At 36.3% G+C, this 20,780-nt stretch overlaps 1 protein-coding gene across 4 annotated transcripts; it reads right to left on the bottom strand.

The window, feature by feature from the left end:
- Nucleotides 1-1,866: 1,866 nt before the first annotated feature.
- Nucleotides 1,867-19,964, bottom strand: LOC107014370. 4 transcript variants are annotated; one of them, XM_027915801.1, is made up of 10 exons: nt 19,812-19,947; nt 15,861-15,937; nt 15,450-15,776; nt 12,916-15,365; nt 12,686-12,825; nt 10,336-12,207; nt 10,142-10,190; nt 9,811-10,055; nt 9,014-9,121; nt 1,867-2,556 (listed from the first exon to the last, which is right to left on the bottom strand). In XM_027915801.1, exons 3-10 carry the CDS (start codon nt 15,637-15,639, stop codon nt 2,295-2,297), a joined length of 5,316 nt encoding a protein of 1,771 aa, XP_027771602.1. In that variant the 5' UTR covers nt 15,640-15,776; nt 15,861-15,937; nt 19,812-19,947; the 3' UTR covers nt 1,867-2,294. The 4 variants fall into 4 exon arrangements, with proteins under 4 accessions (XP_027771602.1, XP_027771603.1, XP_027771601.1 ...); XM_027915802.1 differs by lacking the exon at nt 15,861-15,937 and adding an exon at nt 16,232-16,361 and having other exon boundaries at nt 19,812-19,946; XM_027915800.1 differs by lacking the exon at nt 15,861-15,937 and having other exon boundaries at nt 19,812-19,964.
- Nucleotides 19,965-20,780: the final 816 nt, after the last annotated feature.

The raw sequence follows: 20,780 nt of genomic DNA, 5'->3' as shown, positions 1-20,780 counted from the left end.
TCTTTTTCATTTTTTGGTACCTCTTTAACTTTAACTTTCCATATGACATGTTTAAGACCACAAAATTAAAAGACATTTTGGTACATTTGATATAGCTTTAATTTAGAATCACAAGATTAAAAAATCTTTTTCAAAGTAGATCATTCTTTTTTAAACGGAGGAAGTATAAATTTAGGGTCTAAATTTATTGACCCTAAAATAATTTTATATTTGAATACTTAAGAATCTTTGGAATAATGTTTATACTGGAAGGTATATAAGTATAATTTTGAAAGTGAAAGTGAATCAAAAAACATGTAATAAACTATTTCTCAAATATAAAATTACAATTCAGATTTAATTTAAAATTTTCATGATCAAACATTTCAAATAAAGTGGAAAAAAAAAAGTTCATAAAAATTAAGCCAAAAGGATCCAATTATTTAGTCCTCAAAATACTTCTATGAGACATAACTCCCAACTTGCGACATATACCAAAATACTTGCAACTTTTTTTAAAAAAAAATTATTATTTTAAATCAAACGAAATCCAGAAAAGGATTATTAAAAGATTCAAGGGACAATATAACAACAAAGAACTTGCCTCTTGGTAAAGGAGGCTTAAATAAAATCGCACCATTAGTGAAAACAAATGTCCTTAAAGGTGATAACCCCATATCCCAATATAATCCCACAAATAAAGTTCGGAGAAGATAATGTATAGGCAAACCTTATTCATGCCAGGTAGACAAATTATTTCTAATAAACTGTTCGCAATTTAATTTTTCATTTCCAAGGTAGTGAACAATTACTTCATAACAAGTTGTCACTAGCTCTGCGTGTCTTTCATTTGTCCACAATCTTACAGAGACGGAAATCCTTAATAAAATTGATCGAAAATCCGATAATGAAAGGGCGGTCAACAATTCAAAAGTACGACAAAGATAACGGAATAATAATTCCGAGTAACTCTTCCTAACGAAGTCATTTAGGGCCTCAATAATCACATCATGGGTTAAATGCCTCGAGGGATTGTTATCAAACATAAAATATTTCATAAATTCTGACTTAATATCATTTTGTACCATCGACCATAAGCAACAATTATATTTCTTCTGCGATAAACTATACAACACATTAGTTGCACATGAACTAGTTTTTCAAACTCTTCCTGCAAAACATTGTGCAATTTGATGTTGGATTTAAGCCAATTATTTAAACACATTCTCTGCAAATAACCAACTTAAAGTAAAAGTTCAAACGAACTTCCTTATTAACCGTTTAAAACAAGATTTTAAATCATACAAACATGGCCCGACCAACTTGTTGAAGTGACCCGCCCATTTAAAAATGGACTGGTGCTAAGTAGTTATGCCAAAACCTGCTGTTTGGGAGATGAATCATTACATTACCAAGGCACCAACACACGCATCTAAAAAGATGCTGTCATGCAGCAACCTGATTTCTGGTAAATCAAACAGTTAATAACGTTATGAACAGTTCACGTTAAGTAAAATGGAGATAGAGATTGAGATGAGCACAATACTCTCCAAGAGTGTCATTTTAAGTAAAATGGAGATAGAGATTGACCTAAAATGCTCGATATCTCGAGTCATTATGTACGCCTTTGGCGTTCTGTAAGCAACCATGCGCAACATAATGTTAAGTCATACCTGCCAAAATCTCTTCTCATTCATACCATGTAAATTCCAAAGACTGGCTTGATGTGTGACCATTCCTAGCCTGAAGCAGGAGTGACCAGAGAAAAACCCAGGCATTGATGTTGCTAACCGCTGTTGAGGGATTCTACTGGTATAAAGAAATCCTTTCTTTGCAGGGTCCGCAGGAGAGGGGGATTCCAAGTATCAAAAAGGTACAAACAGGCAACAGAAACAACTTCACAAAGCTGACATTCATATTTACCTACTACGATAAAGCCTAGGCATAATATATTTACCTAGAAGATGTGAAATTCAAGTACACTGTAACCTGACCTTAAACAATTATCATTACATTCACAACACTGAACTAACTACATATGGACATCTCTCTATCTCTAACTATGGAGAGAGACACATGGGAACGAACAACATTTCTTGACAATAGACATAATTGGCCTACATGCAAAAATTGAACTGCCTATATTGCATTCGAGGTAGCAATTTAGAGACGTTTCTTTCTGCAATTGCGTCTTTATGTGGCTCTATTTCTGCTGCTGCTAGTGCCAGTACATAATGAGCAACAAAACTTCCAAGGGATGTGGAGCTAGTGGATTGATGACGAGAATGCGGAAAAAATATGAACTAAATCAATGATCATAGTGAAAGACATTGTACCCTATCAGGGAGATTTTGAGGCATTGGGAGCGCAGTTACGTATCTTTGCAGAAAAGGTTTATGGCTATGTGCAGAAGCATCTGTTGAAGATGACTCAGCACCACCGGATTGCCCCCGACCATGAAACCTTGCAAATCGATAGAAGACTGAGAACTTCTCCAGCTCTTGTCCTTCCACTATCACATCTAATAGAGACGCTCTCTTGTCCAAACTGCACCATATAGTGGCAGCACAATCAGAGCTATGTGAATTGACAAGTGTCCTAATCAGTAACACATCAAAGATAGAATGAACTACTTATATTAATAGGAAGCATTTATAGAAAGCAGATATAAGGACAGCAGCAGAGTTACTGATTAAAAAAGAAAGGCAGTGTTGATTTTCTCAGAACAGACTGATAGCTTCATGCACAGGATGTAATCGAAGAAGTGTAGGGCAAAGCAAATATGCACTCTCGAAGATTTTGTCCTAATTAGCCCAATTTTCTTCATTTGGTGAAGTGAGAAAAGGCGGATTTGATGATAAAAAGAACTGTTACCCACATCTTTCAATTTTCGAAGATGCGCTAAATCATTAGAGAAGATGTGTTCCAAGTCTAAGTAAACCTCCATGTGTCCTTGTCCTTTTGAATTTAGATCTAGTTGATAATCTATATCTATATCTATGTATATTTTTTATACTAAAGGCATGAATCCAAACTTGAAAAGTTAAATTACTTAAATGTCCCTCTAATCTAAAAAACCTAAGACACTTGCTAAAACAAAAGGAAAAAAAAACTACAGCAACAAACTCCCCCGACCATATTTCGTACTCTTTTGAACAAACAACCATTCAAACCCAAAACTATTGAAGTTAATCGTTTTGCCCAAAAGTTCCTAGGTTGGACTGATCATATAAAAAAATTTGCATGTCAAACATATAAAGGAAATAAAAAAAAACTGAATGTGGTAGAAAACAATGCTATACTTCAATCTTAATGATGTCCCTCTTCCAGAGAAGCTTTGTTTGATTTCTCCAGATTTCACAAGCCCAACATCAAAAATTTTGTTTTGACTTTTGCCTATGTTGGATCTTGAATATTTTCACAAATTATATGAACCAGATTAAGATTTGAGCAAGGCGGAGAGAAAGCTACAGTATATAAGTTGCACGACAATTGTTGATTAGAGATATGGGTTGCAAGTCTTCGCCTTGTTTTTTCCTCACATTCTGCTTTAATTTGATCATTTTCCCTGTTTTTTCACTGTGCTACATATTATTCATCTTAGATTTGTGCAACATTTAATAAATATTGGTTACGGGATGATCCCTAAGCAACTTATCAACATGTACAACATGATCTCGGTTTTTAACCAATTAAGATGTCAGCTTTGCTCATCATTACAAATGTTTAAAGATGGACGTTAAACTTCAAAGATGTTATAGCGTCACTCCTATGTATATTTTTCTATATATATGAATATATGAATTACCTTTTCAATTGCTTTTTTTCTATTTTGTTTATCACTTTTCTCAAGTATTTCAATCATTCCATGAATGATACTAGTTGTACTCCCTCCGTCCCAATTTAAGTGTCTTAAATTGATTGGGTACAAAGTGTAAGAAACAAAAGGAGACTTTTGAATTTTGTGGTCTTAAATTAAAGGGGTGGGTAGTCCTTTAAATATTGTGGAGAACTTGCTCGCTAGAATTTTGGGATTGGAAAACTAACTAAATATAGAAAGAGATACTTTTAGGGACGTAACAAAAACAAAAGCAAGACACTGAAATTGGGAAAGAGGGAGAAAGTATTTATTATTATTGATTATTTTTGTTTCAAGGGAAGCAACTTTGTACTTTATAGACGTGTATTTATGTGATCGGGTTAGAGGTCATCAATTATCTTCCTCATTTGATTTTGTAAAATTGTCCTTTTTAGTTTGTGCTTAGTTCAATATTTAGTTCACTTATATTTAGTCAAGCGTATCGATTTCTATATTGGATGTCCAAAACTAACTGAATAGCTGGGATTGATATCATGTTATAATTAAGCTTTTCGACGCATTGGGCTTGCATAGAAACGGGGGTTATCCTGTGCACACCCAATGGATAGTGGTTGCGGATTTCCCTTGTCATAAAAAAATAAGTTTTGAGTCATTAGTTGTGCCTCTTCGACACCTCTCCCTAGAAACTCCAAGCATTTTTGCTCCCATGGTGACTCGAACTCAAGACCTTCGAATTAAAAGTAAGGATGCTTACCATCTGAGCAACTAGCGGGGTTTACCCTATGCGCACTCAAAGGATAGCAGCTGCGGGTTTCCCCTTTTCATAAAAATAAAATTAAAATTAAGCTTTGAGTCAATGGTTGTGCCTCTTTGGCAATTTTGTTTACCCCTCCCTAGGAACTCCCACCCTTTTGCTCCCTTAGTGACTCGAACTCACAACCTTCAAGTTGAAAGTGAAGGGTGCTTACCATACGAGCAACTCACTTTTGTCTGCCTCTTTAACATTAATTATCAAATTTATTGAATAGCTAGTGCTACATGTCTTTTTGCTTCTTTATTAGTTGAGTTGAAAAGCATTACTCTATAAAGTATTGCCAAAGAAATAAATTCAAGTTATAAGTTCAACAAGGTAAATCTTCTATATTCATATATCTACGCGATTAGAGGATTAATCGTGTGACTTTTAATGCCTTCTATTTTAAGAAAATATATAATGTATTGATAAGTTTTGGTTAGAGAAGTTGAAGTGTTTACACATGTGTCTGTTATTAAACATTGAAAATTGCAAAATGTGTCTGTTATCAAGCTTTGATTGTTTATCTTCATAGATTGAGACAACATCCAATTATAATAATCTCAACCAAGTCTCCATACGACAATCACCTTAATTGTCGATAAAAACTTGTACTTTGATTTCGAGGTGTAATTATTTACTCAAAAAAATTAATTATATAGATATTATTTTTACACTAGGATGAACTACATGGCTAGGGCATACGCAAGTGGCAAGAAACTAAGAGATTTAAAAGCACAAAGTCTCTTAGCTAAATGGGATGGTGTGCGCTTTTTTAGCCTTTAAAAATTGCTTTTTCACTAGACAAAGTAGTCATTTAACTATTTCTCAAATATATAGAACTTGTAAAATAATTTTGTTAACAAACTTTTCCTTATTTGAACTATATAAGCAATTCTAATATTACAACCTAAGTTGCTTGGACCAAAGTGCAGGTGTCTGATACAGGTGCGGATCTAGAGGTTGGATCTTTCATGTTTAAATTTTTAAGATTCGGAGATATGGATCCATATATGGATACGGGTGCGGGGCCTTAAAATAATTAAAATATCTAAAAACAGAGCTATTAAACCTAGATTATGAAATATTATGTGGAGAACTTGAGGAGAATCCCGAAAAAGAAGTGACGTAGAAATTTTTATATAAAAGGTATTACATTTTCTTCAATTTCACCTTAGCTTTTGTATTGATTAAACAAATCATCAAAATTGTCTAGACTTTCCCCATCGATTTTGGTCAAAGTACTCCAAGTCAGTCACACCTATGTCGTGTTGACACAGGAACAACACCATAAGTAGACAGTCCGAGCAACTTAGTTTACTACTAACTAAAATATGACTCACCAAACCTTTCCATATTTAAACCACTATATACAAAGTTAAAATCAATCAAAATAAGATTGATGACTACCAAAGCAAATCCACTAACAAAAGAAATAGATCTCAAGAAAAATGCAAATACTAATCTAATTTACAAAAAACATAATACCCAACACCCCCCACCCCAAAAAAAAAAAAGACTATCCCACCCGAGCTGAAAACGATTCACTTCACAATATTGTTAATTAATTTTATAGCTAAACTACGACTCAGCCACTTCAATTTGAAAGCAATTTGCTCCTACAATTGAAAAAATACAGTATTTTACATTTCTTCGATTTTCTTAATGTATTTCTATGATGATTACTTCTTTCAAATACTTCATTTCAGGAAACAAGGGATTACAACACAACTATTTATTCAATTTTCTGTAGTATATGTTGCTTGTGTTAATATACTTGGTACACTTATTTTCCTGAAAAATTAACTTGTGAAAAATATTACTCCTTTCGTTTTAATTTGTTTGTCTTGTTTTAATAACTCCACAATTTTAACTTTCCAAATTGGCATATTACAAAATTTAAGGATAAATTCTTTAGTTTAAGACCACAAGATTCAAAACTCTACTCTACACTCCTAAAATGTGTCAAATCACAACAAGACAAACAAATTGAAATAGAGAGAGTGCACTCATACAAACTTTTAATTTCTTCACTATTATTTATTGGTTAAGATATTTAACACAGTAATTATTTGCTCATTTCTTATTGCTATTGAGATTTTGGGTTATTTATATATGCAATAAAAAAATTTAAAAAAATTGTATTGATTGGGTTATTTATATATGCAATAAAAAGAATTTAAAAAAATTGTATTGATTGGTACCTACCTCTCGCTGTGAGGCAGAGGCTTGTCGCCTTTCGCCGTCCAAAACACTGATTGAGAGGAGTCCTTATTTTTTGTCATAGAAATACATAATATAAAAAGTGACACCAAAATAATTCAAAGTTGGAAACTAAATTTTGTGGCACAACTCTACTAGGTTTATGAGTCTTCATTCTATTATAAAAGTATAACAGATCTAATTTGTTATAATTTGATTATTTTAGTGAAAAATGAGAATTAAATTGAGAGAGATATAACATGAGAATTAAAAGATCACAGTTTTTGTAAGCTTTAATTCTTATTTATAATTTAAACAAACATTTTAAAATTATGCATTATATATATTAAAAGATTGTTATTGATGAACTTGCCGAGAGTCTTTCAAAAATCATCTCTCTACCTCCATGAGGTAGTGGTACGGTATGCATACACTCTACCTACCCCAAACCCACTTACTGGGATTCCACTGGGTATGTTGTGGTATATTAAAAGATTGTTAGAGTTAAATATAAATTTTACAACAATCGCTAGGCTACACGGGTGAGGCACTTAAACACTATATTAAAAGCATAAAATCTCTAANCTTTCGCCGTCCAAAACACTGATTGAGAGGAGTCCTTATTTTTTGTCATAGAAATACATAATATAAAAAGTGACACCAAAATAATTCAAAGTTGGAAACTAAATTTTGTGGCACAACTCTACTAGGTTTATGAGTCTTCATTCTATTATAAAAGTATAACAGATCTAATTTGTTATAATTTGATTATTTTAGTGAAAAATGAGAATTAAATTGAAAGAGATATAACATGGGAAACTAGAAAGATCACAGTTTTTGTAAGCTTTAATTCTTATTTATAATTTAAACAAACATTTTAAAATTATGCATTATATATATTAAAAGATTGTTATTGATGAACTTGCCGAGAGTCTTTCAAAAATCATCTCTCTACCTCCATGAGGTAGTGGTACGGTATGCATACACTCTACCCTCCCCAAACCCACTTACTGGGATTCCACTGGGTATGTTGTGGTATATTAAAAGATTGTTAGAGTTAAATATAAATTTTACAACAATCGCTAGGCTACACGGGTGAGGCACTTAAACACTATATTAAAAGCATAAAATCTCTAAATGAATTGTTGTTCGCCTTTTTTACCCCTTGCAAATAGGGTTCACAATGAATGAATTTGTAACTTAATTATTTTTCTAATACTTGGGACTTTGAAGTTGAACTAAAAAATTCCTATTAATAATCTTTCTTCATTGATCTATGTAGAGAAAGTCCTACTATTTAGGATTTAAAACTAATTAAGATTTTACCTTATATAAACTTTATTCGTATTTGAATGTTTTTACAATGTGTAGTAACCATTAATCACTATTAACGTTATTCAAAGTTTTTATTACACTCTCTTAGTTCTCAGGGAACTAGGGAGAATTAGAATTTCTAAGAACTAACAAATCTACTTTTCAATATCTAATTCATCATTGTTTCACATAACATCTTCAATTTTTCCTCTTTTATAAATATTTCTCTATTTGGTTGCTGATTGTTTTAGTTATCAAATTTAGAAGTTTATTAATTGATAGTAGAATTACACATACACACTACATAACCAGTGTAGTCCACAAAGTGTGATCTAGAGAGGGTGTATGGAGGTTGTTTACGCTAGACACTTGGCTCATGGAAAAACAGTCCAATGGACTGGAGAAAAAGCAATGGAAACGAAAGCATAACAAAGCATTCTTAATAGTAATAACTACAGCAAAATAATCCGATAATTGGAAGCATAATAGAGCTTGTACCCAAAGACCAGTAAAGCTGAAATCAAACTAGACTTCAGCATTTTGTGCAGTTCTGCTTTAACCAGGCAGACTATTTCTAATCATATTACAGACACCTCCAAATATAGAGGTAAAAATGAGAAACAATCAGAGTAAATAAAACGACCAAGCTCAAATGTAATCAACTTCTAAAATATCTCGTGAATACTGAACTTATCTTCTATTTGAACCTATTCAAACGCCACAAGGAAAGACATCCTGATTTCTTACATGGCTTGATTCCTTCAACTATTTTTCTTTCCCTCCCACCACTACCAAAAAATAATGAATAGCTGTACATGTAGTACATTCGAATAATTTTAGTGATGGAAGTTGCTTTTATTAGCATAAAATAAAAGGCAAGCATAAACAAAACATGAACCACGTACCTCACAAAGTTACTTTCTAACTTCCTAGCTTTTCCCATCAACTCATCCATAGCTCTGCCGAAGTGATGTCTATCATTTCTCTCAGATGCCTTGCACTTGTCAGGAAGACTAGTAATACATCAAACAAATTATCAGGACCTCAGCAACCAACTTGTAGTTGCAAATTAATCAATCTCAAGTAATAACTAGAGCATCAACAAAAAAAAACAGCTGAAATGTGGACGTCTCAAGGCTGGGAACTTCTTATAAGGAGAATATTGAATGATTGGGGGGTAGCTAGGTTGACTGATTCAGTAAGCAGATGGAAGACTTTAAAGGTTTACAGAGGGGGTGGTTACATTGTGGTGGCAGGCATAACAGTGGCAGTTACAAGGACACTGCAGCGCACAAGATCTTGAATCAATCTTCCCAGCAGATTATTAATTGGCCATGGAAGTACATTTGCAAAATCAAGATACCTTATAAAGCAGCTTTACTTGGTTGCTAGCAAAAGAGGCTGTCTTGACCCAAGATAATCTCATAAAGGAAGGAATTTTACTTTTTTTCAAGCCTCAAGGTGCTATCTATGTGGGGAAGAAGCTGTAACAGTTAGACCCTTATTCTTACACTGCAGGATAACAACTGTGATTATTACCATGGAAGCATGTTTGGAAATCAAAATACCCTATAAAGTAACTTGTTTTACTTGGCTGCTAGCAAAAGAGTCTCTCTTGACCCAAGATAATCTCATAAAGAGAGGAATTTCACTTCATTCAAGCTTCAAGTTGCTATCCATGTGGGGAATAAGTAGAACTTACTGTTCTTTGCCATCATGAGGCATATTGGTATCAGTGTTCGAGCAAGAGACCATGCTGCATGCATCCCCCAATGCCAATCTGGAGATGGAGTAAGCCACACTCTCATACTCCGATTTAGCATCAGCAAATAGAATTGCTGCGGGCGGAGGATAAAATAGTTGCTGCATAAGCTGAGTGGTCAACATAAGCCTTCTTCTAGCTTTAACCCTTGGTGGCCCATCATCAAAAGAATCAATTTCTTTAACCTGTAATCAGAAGAATATAGGATGTCAGAAATGAAATGCCAACCAAATACCAAATAAGATGATTATTAGAAGACAAATCAAAACACCTTTTCAGTAAGCCTATTAACTGCTTTGGCCCACTCTATATCCGATAGGCTGCCAAATTGAAAATTAACATGCATCAACAAACATGATGTTGGAATAACATAATAACCAAAGTGAAAACAAAAGATGGAATAACAGAAGCAGCCAAATAGCTTCAAGGCAAAAGGATCTATCAAAGTTGTTGCACAATAAGAACCTGATTGTCTGATCGCTCCATAGATCCAGAGAAATTTCTTTGTACCAAGGAGTGAATTCATATGTAGAACGTTTCCGCTTTTTGGGCTTCATGATTGGATTCTTCTGATCAACACTCATGGGCAACACTTCAAGAGAAGAAAAATGTTCAGTTCCAGCAGAGTTGGCGACTGATCTTTGCCCAAGATTACCAATTTGACTTCTATCAGCAGTTGCATGGATTACATGCTGAATAGAGTTAAAAGCATACAAACCACTGGTATACTTCGCAGGAGTGAAAGGTTGCTCTGCTGTCTTCATGGCAGCAGCTCTGTGTACATCATACATCTGTAACATCTGCCCGTTTTTGAAGCTTCCACACTGATCGAACCATGATGGTGCCATATGTGGACTAATCTGAGTTTGCTCAGGCATAATAGAACTAGTATTGCTGTTATGAGAGCCAATCTGAGATTCATCCTGTCTAAATGCAACATCGTGAGGAGTCACCCTTCCTCCATGTTGAAATGATAAACTTCCCTGCAAATCATCTGGCCCAGCATAATTTAGCATTCTAGAATCAGCAGACGGAACTTGCTGAGTAGCTGCACTGCTGTCTGGTACCATCATTCTTTTAAAGTTCATCTTGCTTGGGTCAGTCTCCGTGTTTTTCATGGTCCACATTTGGTTTAGTAAGGAATAACTTTGATTAGGAAAGCTATTTGGTTTCAGTGATCGGCCAAAGGCTTCAATATCTCTCTGCATAGAGGCAGATTCGTGGAGATTCTTGACAATAGATTCTCTACCCTGTGAATCATCCATCTCCTGCACTAAGTTCACATTTACCGTAGGTACTGGCTCAGAAATGTTCTCCTTTTCTCCCAGTTCTTCCCCCTCGACAGAATGCAGAGAATTCCCTGAACCACTACCAAGCTGAGACATGAAAGTCCCTCCTTTATTGGCATCTGGATCACCTTGCCTCTCTGGAGCAGATAATGATGACTCCATAATATTCATCTGATTCAGCTGGGAAATATGAGAAGCATCCTTGCTATACTGACTACTAAAAAGGTGCGGTGGTGGTGGAAAGTTGGTCCGCATATTAGTTAACTTCTTGGAAGATGAATCCTGCAGAGATATCCCAGGCATTAAAAAAGATGGGGAAGCTGGCACTGGCTCCTTGGACGAAGGTCGATTAATGGAGACACTTCCATGGGGTCCATTGGCACTACTTAACTGAGACTTTCCTGTAGAGAGCGCAGGGCTATACGGTATATTGCCAGCCCCGTCAGACAATGGTCCTCTGCCAGAATCTCCTCTTTCTGTTGAATGGGAAGCATGTTCATCAAAAGATACACCAATCGACTGATTTGTTGAATCTTCCCCACTAGCCCTAACCATGTGGGGATTTTGAAGCGGATTTCTCAAGTAGGTATGACCAGAAGCTGATTCGAATGCTGAAGAGAAGTTCCCAGACATGGTGTGCGTATCAGTTTCTTTAATTGTAGATGTGCTACGCTGCGACTCTTGCTGTAAGAGATCAGAAGGGGAAGGCGAGGGTTGAGTCTGATGGGGACGGAGCATCTGACCCCGACTTTTCTCTCTAACCTCAGCAACAGAATGGTTTGCATGTGAAGACTTAACTGCTTCATTAGGGCCTTGAGATGACAAGAGATGGGTTTGGACTGAGATCTGCTGTGATGGAGGGCCAAGTTGAAGACCAAAACCTTGAGAGGCAGAAGACTGACCTCGCCAGAGGTGTCCAGCAGATCCATCCGAATTTTCGGCTTCAGGAACATCAGACGATGCTTTATGTTCATAACTGTTGAAGTGAGCCGTAGAGCCACGCTCTCTCGATGGGTCCATCTTCTGAAGAAGTTGTAGCATGTCTGGGCTGCAATGAGAAAACCAGTCAAAGCATCAGATCTATACCGCCTGAATTAAAAGATTACAGATGAATGCTCCAAAGAACCATATAAAGTTATAGCAGATAACTTATTTAATCTATTACTGTGTACCTAGGAAATTAACAAAAGCAAGTGTATGGGCAATATCTGAGTCAAAATCGCAAAAATAGTGTTTGAAATTCAAATTGAAAAAAGGTTTGTGGAAGTTGGAATTCTGTTTGGACATAAATTTCATTTAGAAAAAAGAAAATTTCTCAAACTTACAAGATTTCTAAGGTGAAACGTCACTTGAAAAAACAACTTAAAATACTACTTATTTCATGTAAGTTCAAAAAATATTCCACTTGAAACCCAAAACTTCTAGCCAAACTTCAACTTGGATATAACTATTTCAGTATTTGAGTACTGAAAAAAATATTTCCTGCCAAACGGGCCTTTCTAAGTTATGAGAACAGAATTGACAACCTAGATTTTGGAGCCGTATTTGGAGGAAGCCCAATAGATCTATTTATCAGTGTAGACATATTGGATGCACCACCAGGAAAGCCACCACCAGAGTGCACCCCATAGCCTTTTCTGTCAGTCAGCTCATCAGATGCACGCACCTGTATATTAGGACACATTCTCCTTTAATTACTCACCAAAAGGTTTATAGAAATTAACATAATTATATTATAATCTATCAGAAATAGCACCTTTGCCAAATCGGTCTCAATATTAGGAACCTGAGCCAACGGAGACTGTCCATAGTGGGCCACATCCTTATCGACGTTTCCTATAGGATGATGCTGAAACTTGTTAGCCCACGAATTTCTCCGGCCAACCTCATTAGACAACTTGTGCTTCCCAGTAGGCAGAAACCTTGAATCCCTAGCATCTGACATTACATTTTCCCTAACATCACCAGTAGAAGAATGAGGGGATAAGTTAGAGCGATGGCTGTCATTTGAGTTCTCCTGTTTATCGCTGTTCTCCATCTCATGCATTTTACCCTCTTTGTCGTCAATATCCCGAGATGAGTGCAAAAGCTGGTTGTCCTCAGAAACATGATGCTGTAAGACCTCCCCTTTGTTAACACTAGATTTTACAAACTGATCAGCGTTCTTCCAATAACTAGATTGATGATTATTTTTGAAGAACTGACTGGTTTCCTTGCCACTCGTCATGGTACTTGAGTTAGGTATTGCAGCAGAATTATGCAAGCCAAAGACCTCAGAATTTGCCTGGGGACTACCCACAGATGATTCTGTGGGCGCCATAGTAACTGTAGTATTACTGCCAGGATTAGAATTCCATCCTGCACCCCTACGAACAATTTCACCCTGAATGAACTTCTGATTGTAATCTACTGCATCTCCAGAGGGTATTGCTGATTCAAGAACACTCCAACCAGCTGATTTATGGTATTGTTCCGTAGCTCCACCAAATTCGGGTGCCAAATTACTAGAAATGTGTTTTGAAGTCATTTCCCTGTCAAGATTTGAAGTCTTCTCAACCATCTGGCAACCTTCAGCACCCAACATTTGTGATTGACCTAACTTAGACCACTTATTTTCGTCTGATGACTGTGCAAGTCTCTGAGAAGAATCTGATTGCAGACTCTTGCCTGGCTCAAAGGGAAACCTCTGTCCCTGAACATTGTGATAGCTATTTCTCATATTGGGGCTACCAGAGGAATGAACAGAAACAGAATTCAACGATGAGGCTTGGGGCAAGTTGTCTTCGGCATAAGTTGCTTTATGATTCTCACTGTTGTATGTCAAGTTGGGACTCCCGGAAGGAATTTCAGTACCATGAATATTTAAACCAGTCCACTGCTCCGGTAGACCAACATCACTGCTAGAAGTTTCTGCAACAGCAGACTGCATGAGAGCACTCCAAGTACCACCTTGGATAGATGGAGTTCCATCAAGCAATTCAGCACCATCAAAAGGATTACCACCTTCACCACTCATAGGGCTCTTGCCAAAGGCGGCCCATATGTTATCATCTGAACCAAATAAAATTCGTTCTTCTGTAGGATCTAATCCAACTTCATTCTGTGAGGGAGAAGCTCCCTTTGCTGCTTCCTCTTGTGCGGTTTCTGGAGAAACAGCTATATCCAAACTGCCACGAAATTCGTGTAGAGCTGATGCATTTTGCATGCTATCAACTTGCTGAAGGTTTTCCACATCCATTGGACTAGATAGAGCATGGCTTGGAGCATCTCCAAATACATTATCAGCTTGGAGTCTCTGTCTAGAGAGGAAAATCCCGTCCTGTCCACCGACATGATCTGCTAATGGAGTATATTGATTAACTGGAAATGAACTATTAAAAGTTGGCATTTGCTGCACTGGTTGCTTATCTGTCACCCCTTGTGAAAATTGGTTTAGAGATGGTCTTGAACTAGAAACAGGAACTCCATATAGAGATTGATCAATCTGTTGAGGAATCAAACCCATTAAGTGTTGTGCTTGGCCATTATTGGTGGGAATGAGTCCACTGGAGGACCCTTGAAGTACTAGAGAACCACGCTGTGACCAGTTTGTGTTGCCAAGCTCATTTGCCCAGGACTGATTTAATGCACCAGAATTCGCAGTGCCATTAACTAATGCAGAGGAATGGACATCAGATGCTACCTTAGGACAGGTAGAAACTTGATTCAATGTATTTTGTTGCCTTGCTCCCAGTTGAATTTGTTGTTGTCTCTGAAGTTCTTGCTGCATCTTCATGAACATAACCTGCTGTTGAAATTGCTGCATGTCGTTAATCCCAGACTGCTGGCGCTGCAAAGAATGCAGCATGTTTGATTGCTGATGAGAGATTTGCTGACCACCAAAAAGATTGCCACTGATAGGACTATCCGAAGGTTCTGATCTAACAGATACTCCTGTCTGCTGCTCAGGACCCAACCACTGCTGTGACTCAAAAATGGATGAACCTCCTGAGGCTATATTACGTTGATCAGAACTAGTATCCACAGAAGGAAAGTTTGTTTCATCCTGCCTTGTCTGGTAAAACTGATTACCATACATGTAGCCATTCAAATTTGGCTGCTGGCTCTGTGACTGACTTTTACCAAACTCGGGCCTCGGAATTGGCTGTGTAAAATTTAAACCATGCTGCCCATTGAATGGATAACTGATTATTCCTCTCCCAGCGTCTGCATGCAAGAAAAGTAAAAGATCAAACACGGCCATTCAGCAAACAAATAATAATTCAGAGAGCACACTACATGTTAAATTACCAGAGTTCTGCAAATTGTAATTTTTCGTGTTGGAACTCAGCACACCTATTTGTCTCTGACTTCCAGCCCACATATTGCCCCTTGAAGTTGGCCAGTTGATGTCTGCTACCTGGGAATTGTGTTGTACTTGTGACAAGCTGTCTTGTGCAAAAAAATTGTGAACACTATCTCCAAATTCATTGCCAGGCATAGATGATTCTCCACAACCTTTGACTGTAAAATTTTGCAACTGAATCTTCTAATACTTGGCATTACAATCAATGTACTACTCAGAATATATACATAGTCACTTTGGATAACTATTTTGAGCTGTCTGTCTTGAAACTCCTGCAAGAAGATCATTCAAGTTTCAATTAAGAGTTGCAAAAGCATGTTGTAAGTGCCACATTATCAGGTTCTTCGTGATATTACTTCAGATGAAAAGGTGATCCGATGTAAGAATGGACCATTAGCATTGATGAACTACTTCCATGCATAAGCTCTATAAACTACAAGAAGATAAATCATAAGGAATAAGTGGAGGTATTGAAGCTCAACACTAACAGTCCGCACAAATCAAAGAAACGACCTAAACGGATGAAAAAGAGGACATGATATTAACAAAAGAAAGAATAATTGGAAACGATCCAAGATTGGATCAATATAAAGCATTTAAACGAGACTACCAAAAGCACGAAACGTGACTCCATTTGCACTTATGTGAGTTATTCAGAGAGCAACAAATAGAAGTGTCTTTGAAGGGATAGAAATGAATCTTATAAGATTAGGAAGTGGCATTTTACCCCTTATTTGTTTTTGGTGCACCAAGAAGTTCTTTGTATTGACAACTGGGTGTTGTTCTTGGAGAACCATATTCCTATGTAGGTCTCTACTTTTTGATATACCTCATGTATACAGCTTTTTATGCCCAAACTTTTCAAAAAAAAAAAAAAAGATGCAAGTCACACACATACAGAGGAAAAAATAGAAGGCTGCCTGAAAGAGCAGACCATATCTACTGCAAACATTGAAATGCATAGTCTCTTAGTGTAATAAAAAATGATGATTGAAGATGTTAAAAGAGGACGATGTAACCCTAAAATACATGGAGCAATATTGACCTAATAACCTACATCCTCTAGAAATCAATAAATGGATAATAAAGTGAAAAACAGAGCACAATGAAGCAAATAAGGTTTAGACATTATTGGTCTACTTACATAGTTTGGTATTTGATATAGTGTATTTAATCAGTTAAGAATTCTATGTCATGCATGGTCAAGTACGACGATGAGAATCTCTAATTTTAAAGACACAACAATTTGTCCTATCATATGATCCATTGAGAATCAGAACTGAACGAGCTTGAAGGGGTAAGTGGTTACTATTGATTAGTATAGTCAAACCAACAAGTTTGAGATTAAGGCATAATAATAATTGTCTGTTGCGTCTTCGAGATAGATTTTGCCTGCCAAAGACTAGAAAACCTTCCAGACATGGTCAAAGGCAGGCCATCAGGATTGATAGGATAAATTCTCTCAATATGGCTGTACTGGGAACCAAATTTGGACCTAACATACAAATCAATGCTTACTTTCCTTTGGAGTTAGATCTACAATTCCATACAATGGAAGGACTAGCATGTTGAGCTTTACCCTGACTAGCTTAGTAAAGAATGCATTTCTATACATGATCTCAAAATGTCCCTATGCAAACTAGTGGCATACATCAGGACACCTACAGAACACATCACAGGTCAAGTTGAAAACTAATCCTCATGATTAATAAATTTGTAATGCTTGTTCTTATTTAACATGATCATGTGGTCCCAGAAAAATTTAATGACTTAACATTACAATTTATTGCTCATGTGACCACTTTACTTTGCATTATACGGAAGTCAAATCCCTAATCACAATTAGAACATCACACCATACAGCTCTTATCATAAGGTGCTACCCTCTCATCAAGACCCTACAATTCATTCATTGTTGCCCTTCGAACAATCTTCACTTCTGCAACGACTCATTTCTACTGCAGAACATTTAGATCACCTTCTTAATCTGTGAAAAGTTTACCGGGGATAAACCTCTTTGAATTTATAATGCTAAACGGTAATTGCAACTTATTCCATATTGTGGTGGTTGAGTAGCTTAATTTTTTTATTTGGCCCTATTGACACTTGAGCCACCATAGTAATATAATTTGTTAAAGATGTATGGAAGAACTATCAGCAAGAGGCAATCCGCCATCCCAACTACTCACGCTAACAATAAAGTTAAACAGGATCCACCACATATCATCTTAAGAAGAAGAAAGAGCAAGGTCTTTATTCCACTAGATCCGAGATATCACAAAACAACTATCATCCTAAACTAGCTGACAGATATCTCATTTAGGGGATCAAAAATGAATGACTTGAAGCCATCAAAGGATCATATGAAGGCGAAAATTTGAAGATGACGGCAAATGCAAATCTGGTTGCTGATTTGCAGATGTGGTGCTTTGTGAGGAACTATCTATTTTCATGTTTTTTCTTGGGATTTAGGGAAGGAAACACAAAAGTTAAAGAGAAAATGTCCATATTAACAAGGGTTGACACCAAAATCAACACAAATCAAAGGAAGAAGCAGCGAAGTCACAAGTTCATAAGGAAGACAATGTTGTGAGGTTCATGTTTTAACAGCTGCTAAACTAAATCAAGCACTCAATCAGATTAGTAGATTCCAATGTGATCTTAAGTTGGACTCTAAGGAGGAGATGTTAGGATCAAGTCCTTACCATCATGCCAAAAGTTATAGGTTATAGCAAAGGTGCAACATTATTTCTTAACTAAGTCCACCAGAAAAGCGTCATGTTTGATCATGACTCCGACCCGGGCCACCCAACCCCTTGTGGGCCTTGCCATACGCAGGATGTTGACATTACCCAACAATCCCCCTCCCAACACCTGCCTCATGCAGAATGTTGCTCTTGGGAATCGAATCCACGACCTTGGCCCTGATATCACTTGATAGGATCAAGCACTTACCATCATACAAAAAGTTATAGCTTATAGCAAAAGTACAACTTTATTTCTTAACTAAGTCCACCAAGCAAGCGCCATGTTCGATCATGACACTGACCTGGGCCACCCAACCCCTCGTAGGCCTTGCCATAAGGCAGGATGTAGGCTTTACCCAACAATAGAGAGTGCGAGAGTTGGCACTTTCATGGAAAATTTCCAATAGCTTTTAGTAGGGTTGACAAAAACTTGGTACATAGTACATACTCATGGAACTTTCTTGTTTACTTTGGAAACTTCTGAAAACATACTAGCATGAACAACAGGTTGCTCTTCTTTACACCCAAAGCACCAGGGTGTGTCCTAGCAGTCAATAGGGTGGATGGAAACCATTGGAGACAGCAAAAACCCCATCAGAGACGAAAAACTGAAGGTGATTTTATTCAGTCTCCATATTCCTCGATGGACAGAGCTACCTGGTACAGTGTTGGTGGTAGCAAGTACACCGTGGAATATTCATGATGTGTGCAATATGGCCCAAACACCACAGTTGTAGAAAATTGTTTTTACTTCTGTAAAAGATACTCTACTTTGTCGTATCCCTGTATATAGGGCTTTCCTTTTGCAGAAGTGCCTTTTGATCCTTAATTCAATAAACTTGGCAGTAGTTCACTTGTAATCTATTCCTAGTGACAAAAACGACAACAGTCCACATTCTATTGTCACCTGAGAAACTTTACATAGCCAGAATACATACTTCTAGTTTCCATTGGAGAACTTGATGGAAAATTAACACAGAAACGAATAAAATAGCCGAGTCAATTCGACAATCATATTCAAAGGAGACAGCAACGTTTGGTGGAAACATTAGCGAACAGTTTTTAGCACCTTTTGTTCTTTGAAATGGTAAGTATTATGGATGTCAAAGTATCACAGAATTTACTGAAAAAGCAACTATCTTTAAGCTATCAAAGAAGTTCCAAAGATGGATCTCATACTTGATTCCCACTTAAACCTACAGATTAGTGCTAATCATACACTCACATTGCACTCATTTGGAACAACCTTGCTCATCACCGTCTGCACAGATAACATATATAAATTCTAAATTGTAGGTTAGAGAATCTAATTATAAAAAGACATCATTTTTAAACAACTGTATGTGTTATCTGAAAATACTCAGCTAGCATCATAGTACACAGATTTACTCAATCAAGAACAAAGCTGATGGGAAAAGCTGACTAATTCACTGTGCTCGGGCCGGAAAAAGACAAGAACCAGAAAAAATCGAGTCCAATTAAAAACAGTGCATTTTCACTGATATGGAGAAAATTAGGGCTCGTCATGAGATATGGAAGAAAATTGTTAAGAAAACTTACCTAAATGTCGAGGCTGATATCAATGGAGCTCGGAAATCGGCCGTTCGGTTATCGGAATTCTAGGGTTTTGAATCGGCGATAGATATTGCGGTGCTGTTAGAGAGAAAGAGCGAAAGAGAAATTGAAGAGCCCGTAGAGAGATAAAGTAATCGAAATAAGATTTTAACTGAAATAGTCCCTAAACTTTAAGGGATAGTTTAACTGGGTCCTTGAATATTTACATTGAGCATAATGTATACTTCAAGTTTACCATTTTACTGCACTTTGGTCCTTCATTAACTGCCAAAGCCAAACGGTAGTTGATATGCTTAACGGAAAGTAGGTCACGTGCATGGTTAAAACGTACCTCGTGGCAATATTTGTCTCAATATTATTTATTTATTTATTATTAAAAATAAAATATGTGTTATACTTACGATTAAATAAGTATAAATTTTTATATGCGGAATTATCAGTTGCGGACCCAATATTGTTATTAAAGGTGTCAAGAATTTTAATAACTAGAAACAACAACCTCAAAGAATTTTCACAGCACTTTGGTTTGTACGAAGAGTGTCAATGCTTATATATGTATTTCCTAAATCAAAATTTAACCTCTGTATATAATGAAATTATCTGACGAAGGGGTGTCGCTTGAGTAAAGGTGGGTATGCCCAGAATGAAATTTTTGGCTAAAATCATCCCTCAATTATGACTCAAATTTAATATACATTCTTATATTATCTAAGTAAGCAATAAACATCCTTATACTATTCAAAAAATAACAAGAATCATCTTTCAGTCTATTTATTAAGAAACTGATTGAATCAATAAAAAAAAAATTTGATCACGTCTTGACCACGACGAAAAGATCAAAGTTACCTATAAAAAAAAGGATATGGATATAAAATGAATTTTGAATTTAAATTTCGTGTGTTAGTTTATAGAGTATGTTTTTCTTTTTTTCTTTTTGCATCATCAAGTAAATTG

This window comes from Solanum pennellii, chromosome 3, assembly GCF_001406875.1.
Source record: "Solanum pennellii chromosome 3, SPENNV200".
Taxonomy (NCBI): domain Eukaryota; kingdom Viridiplantae; phylum Streptophyta; class Magnoliopsida; order Solanales; family Solanaceae; genus Solanum; species Solanum pennellii.
This window is presented reverse-complemented; position numbering and strand designations above follow the sequence as displayed.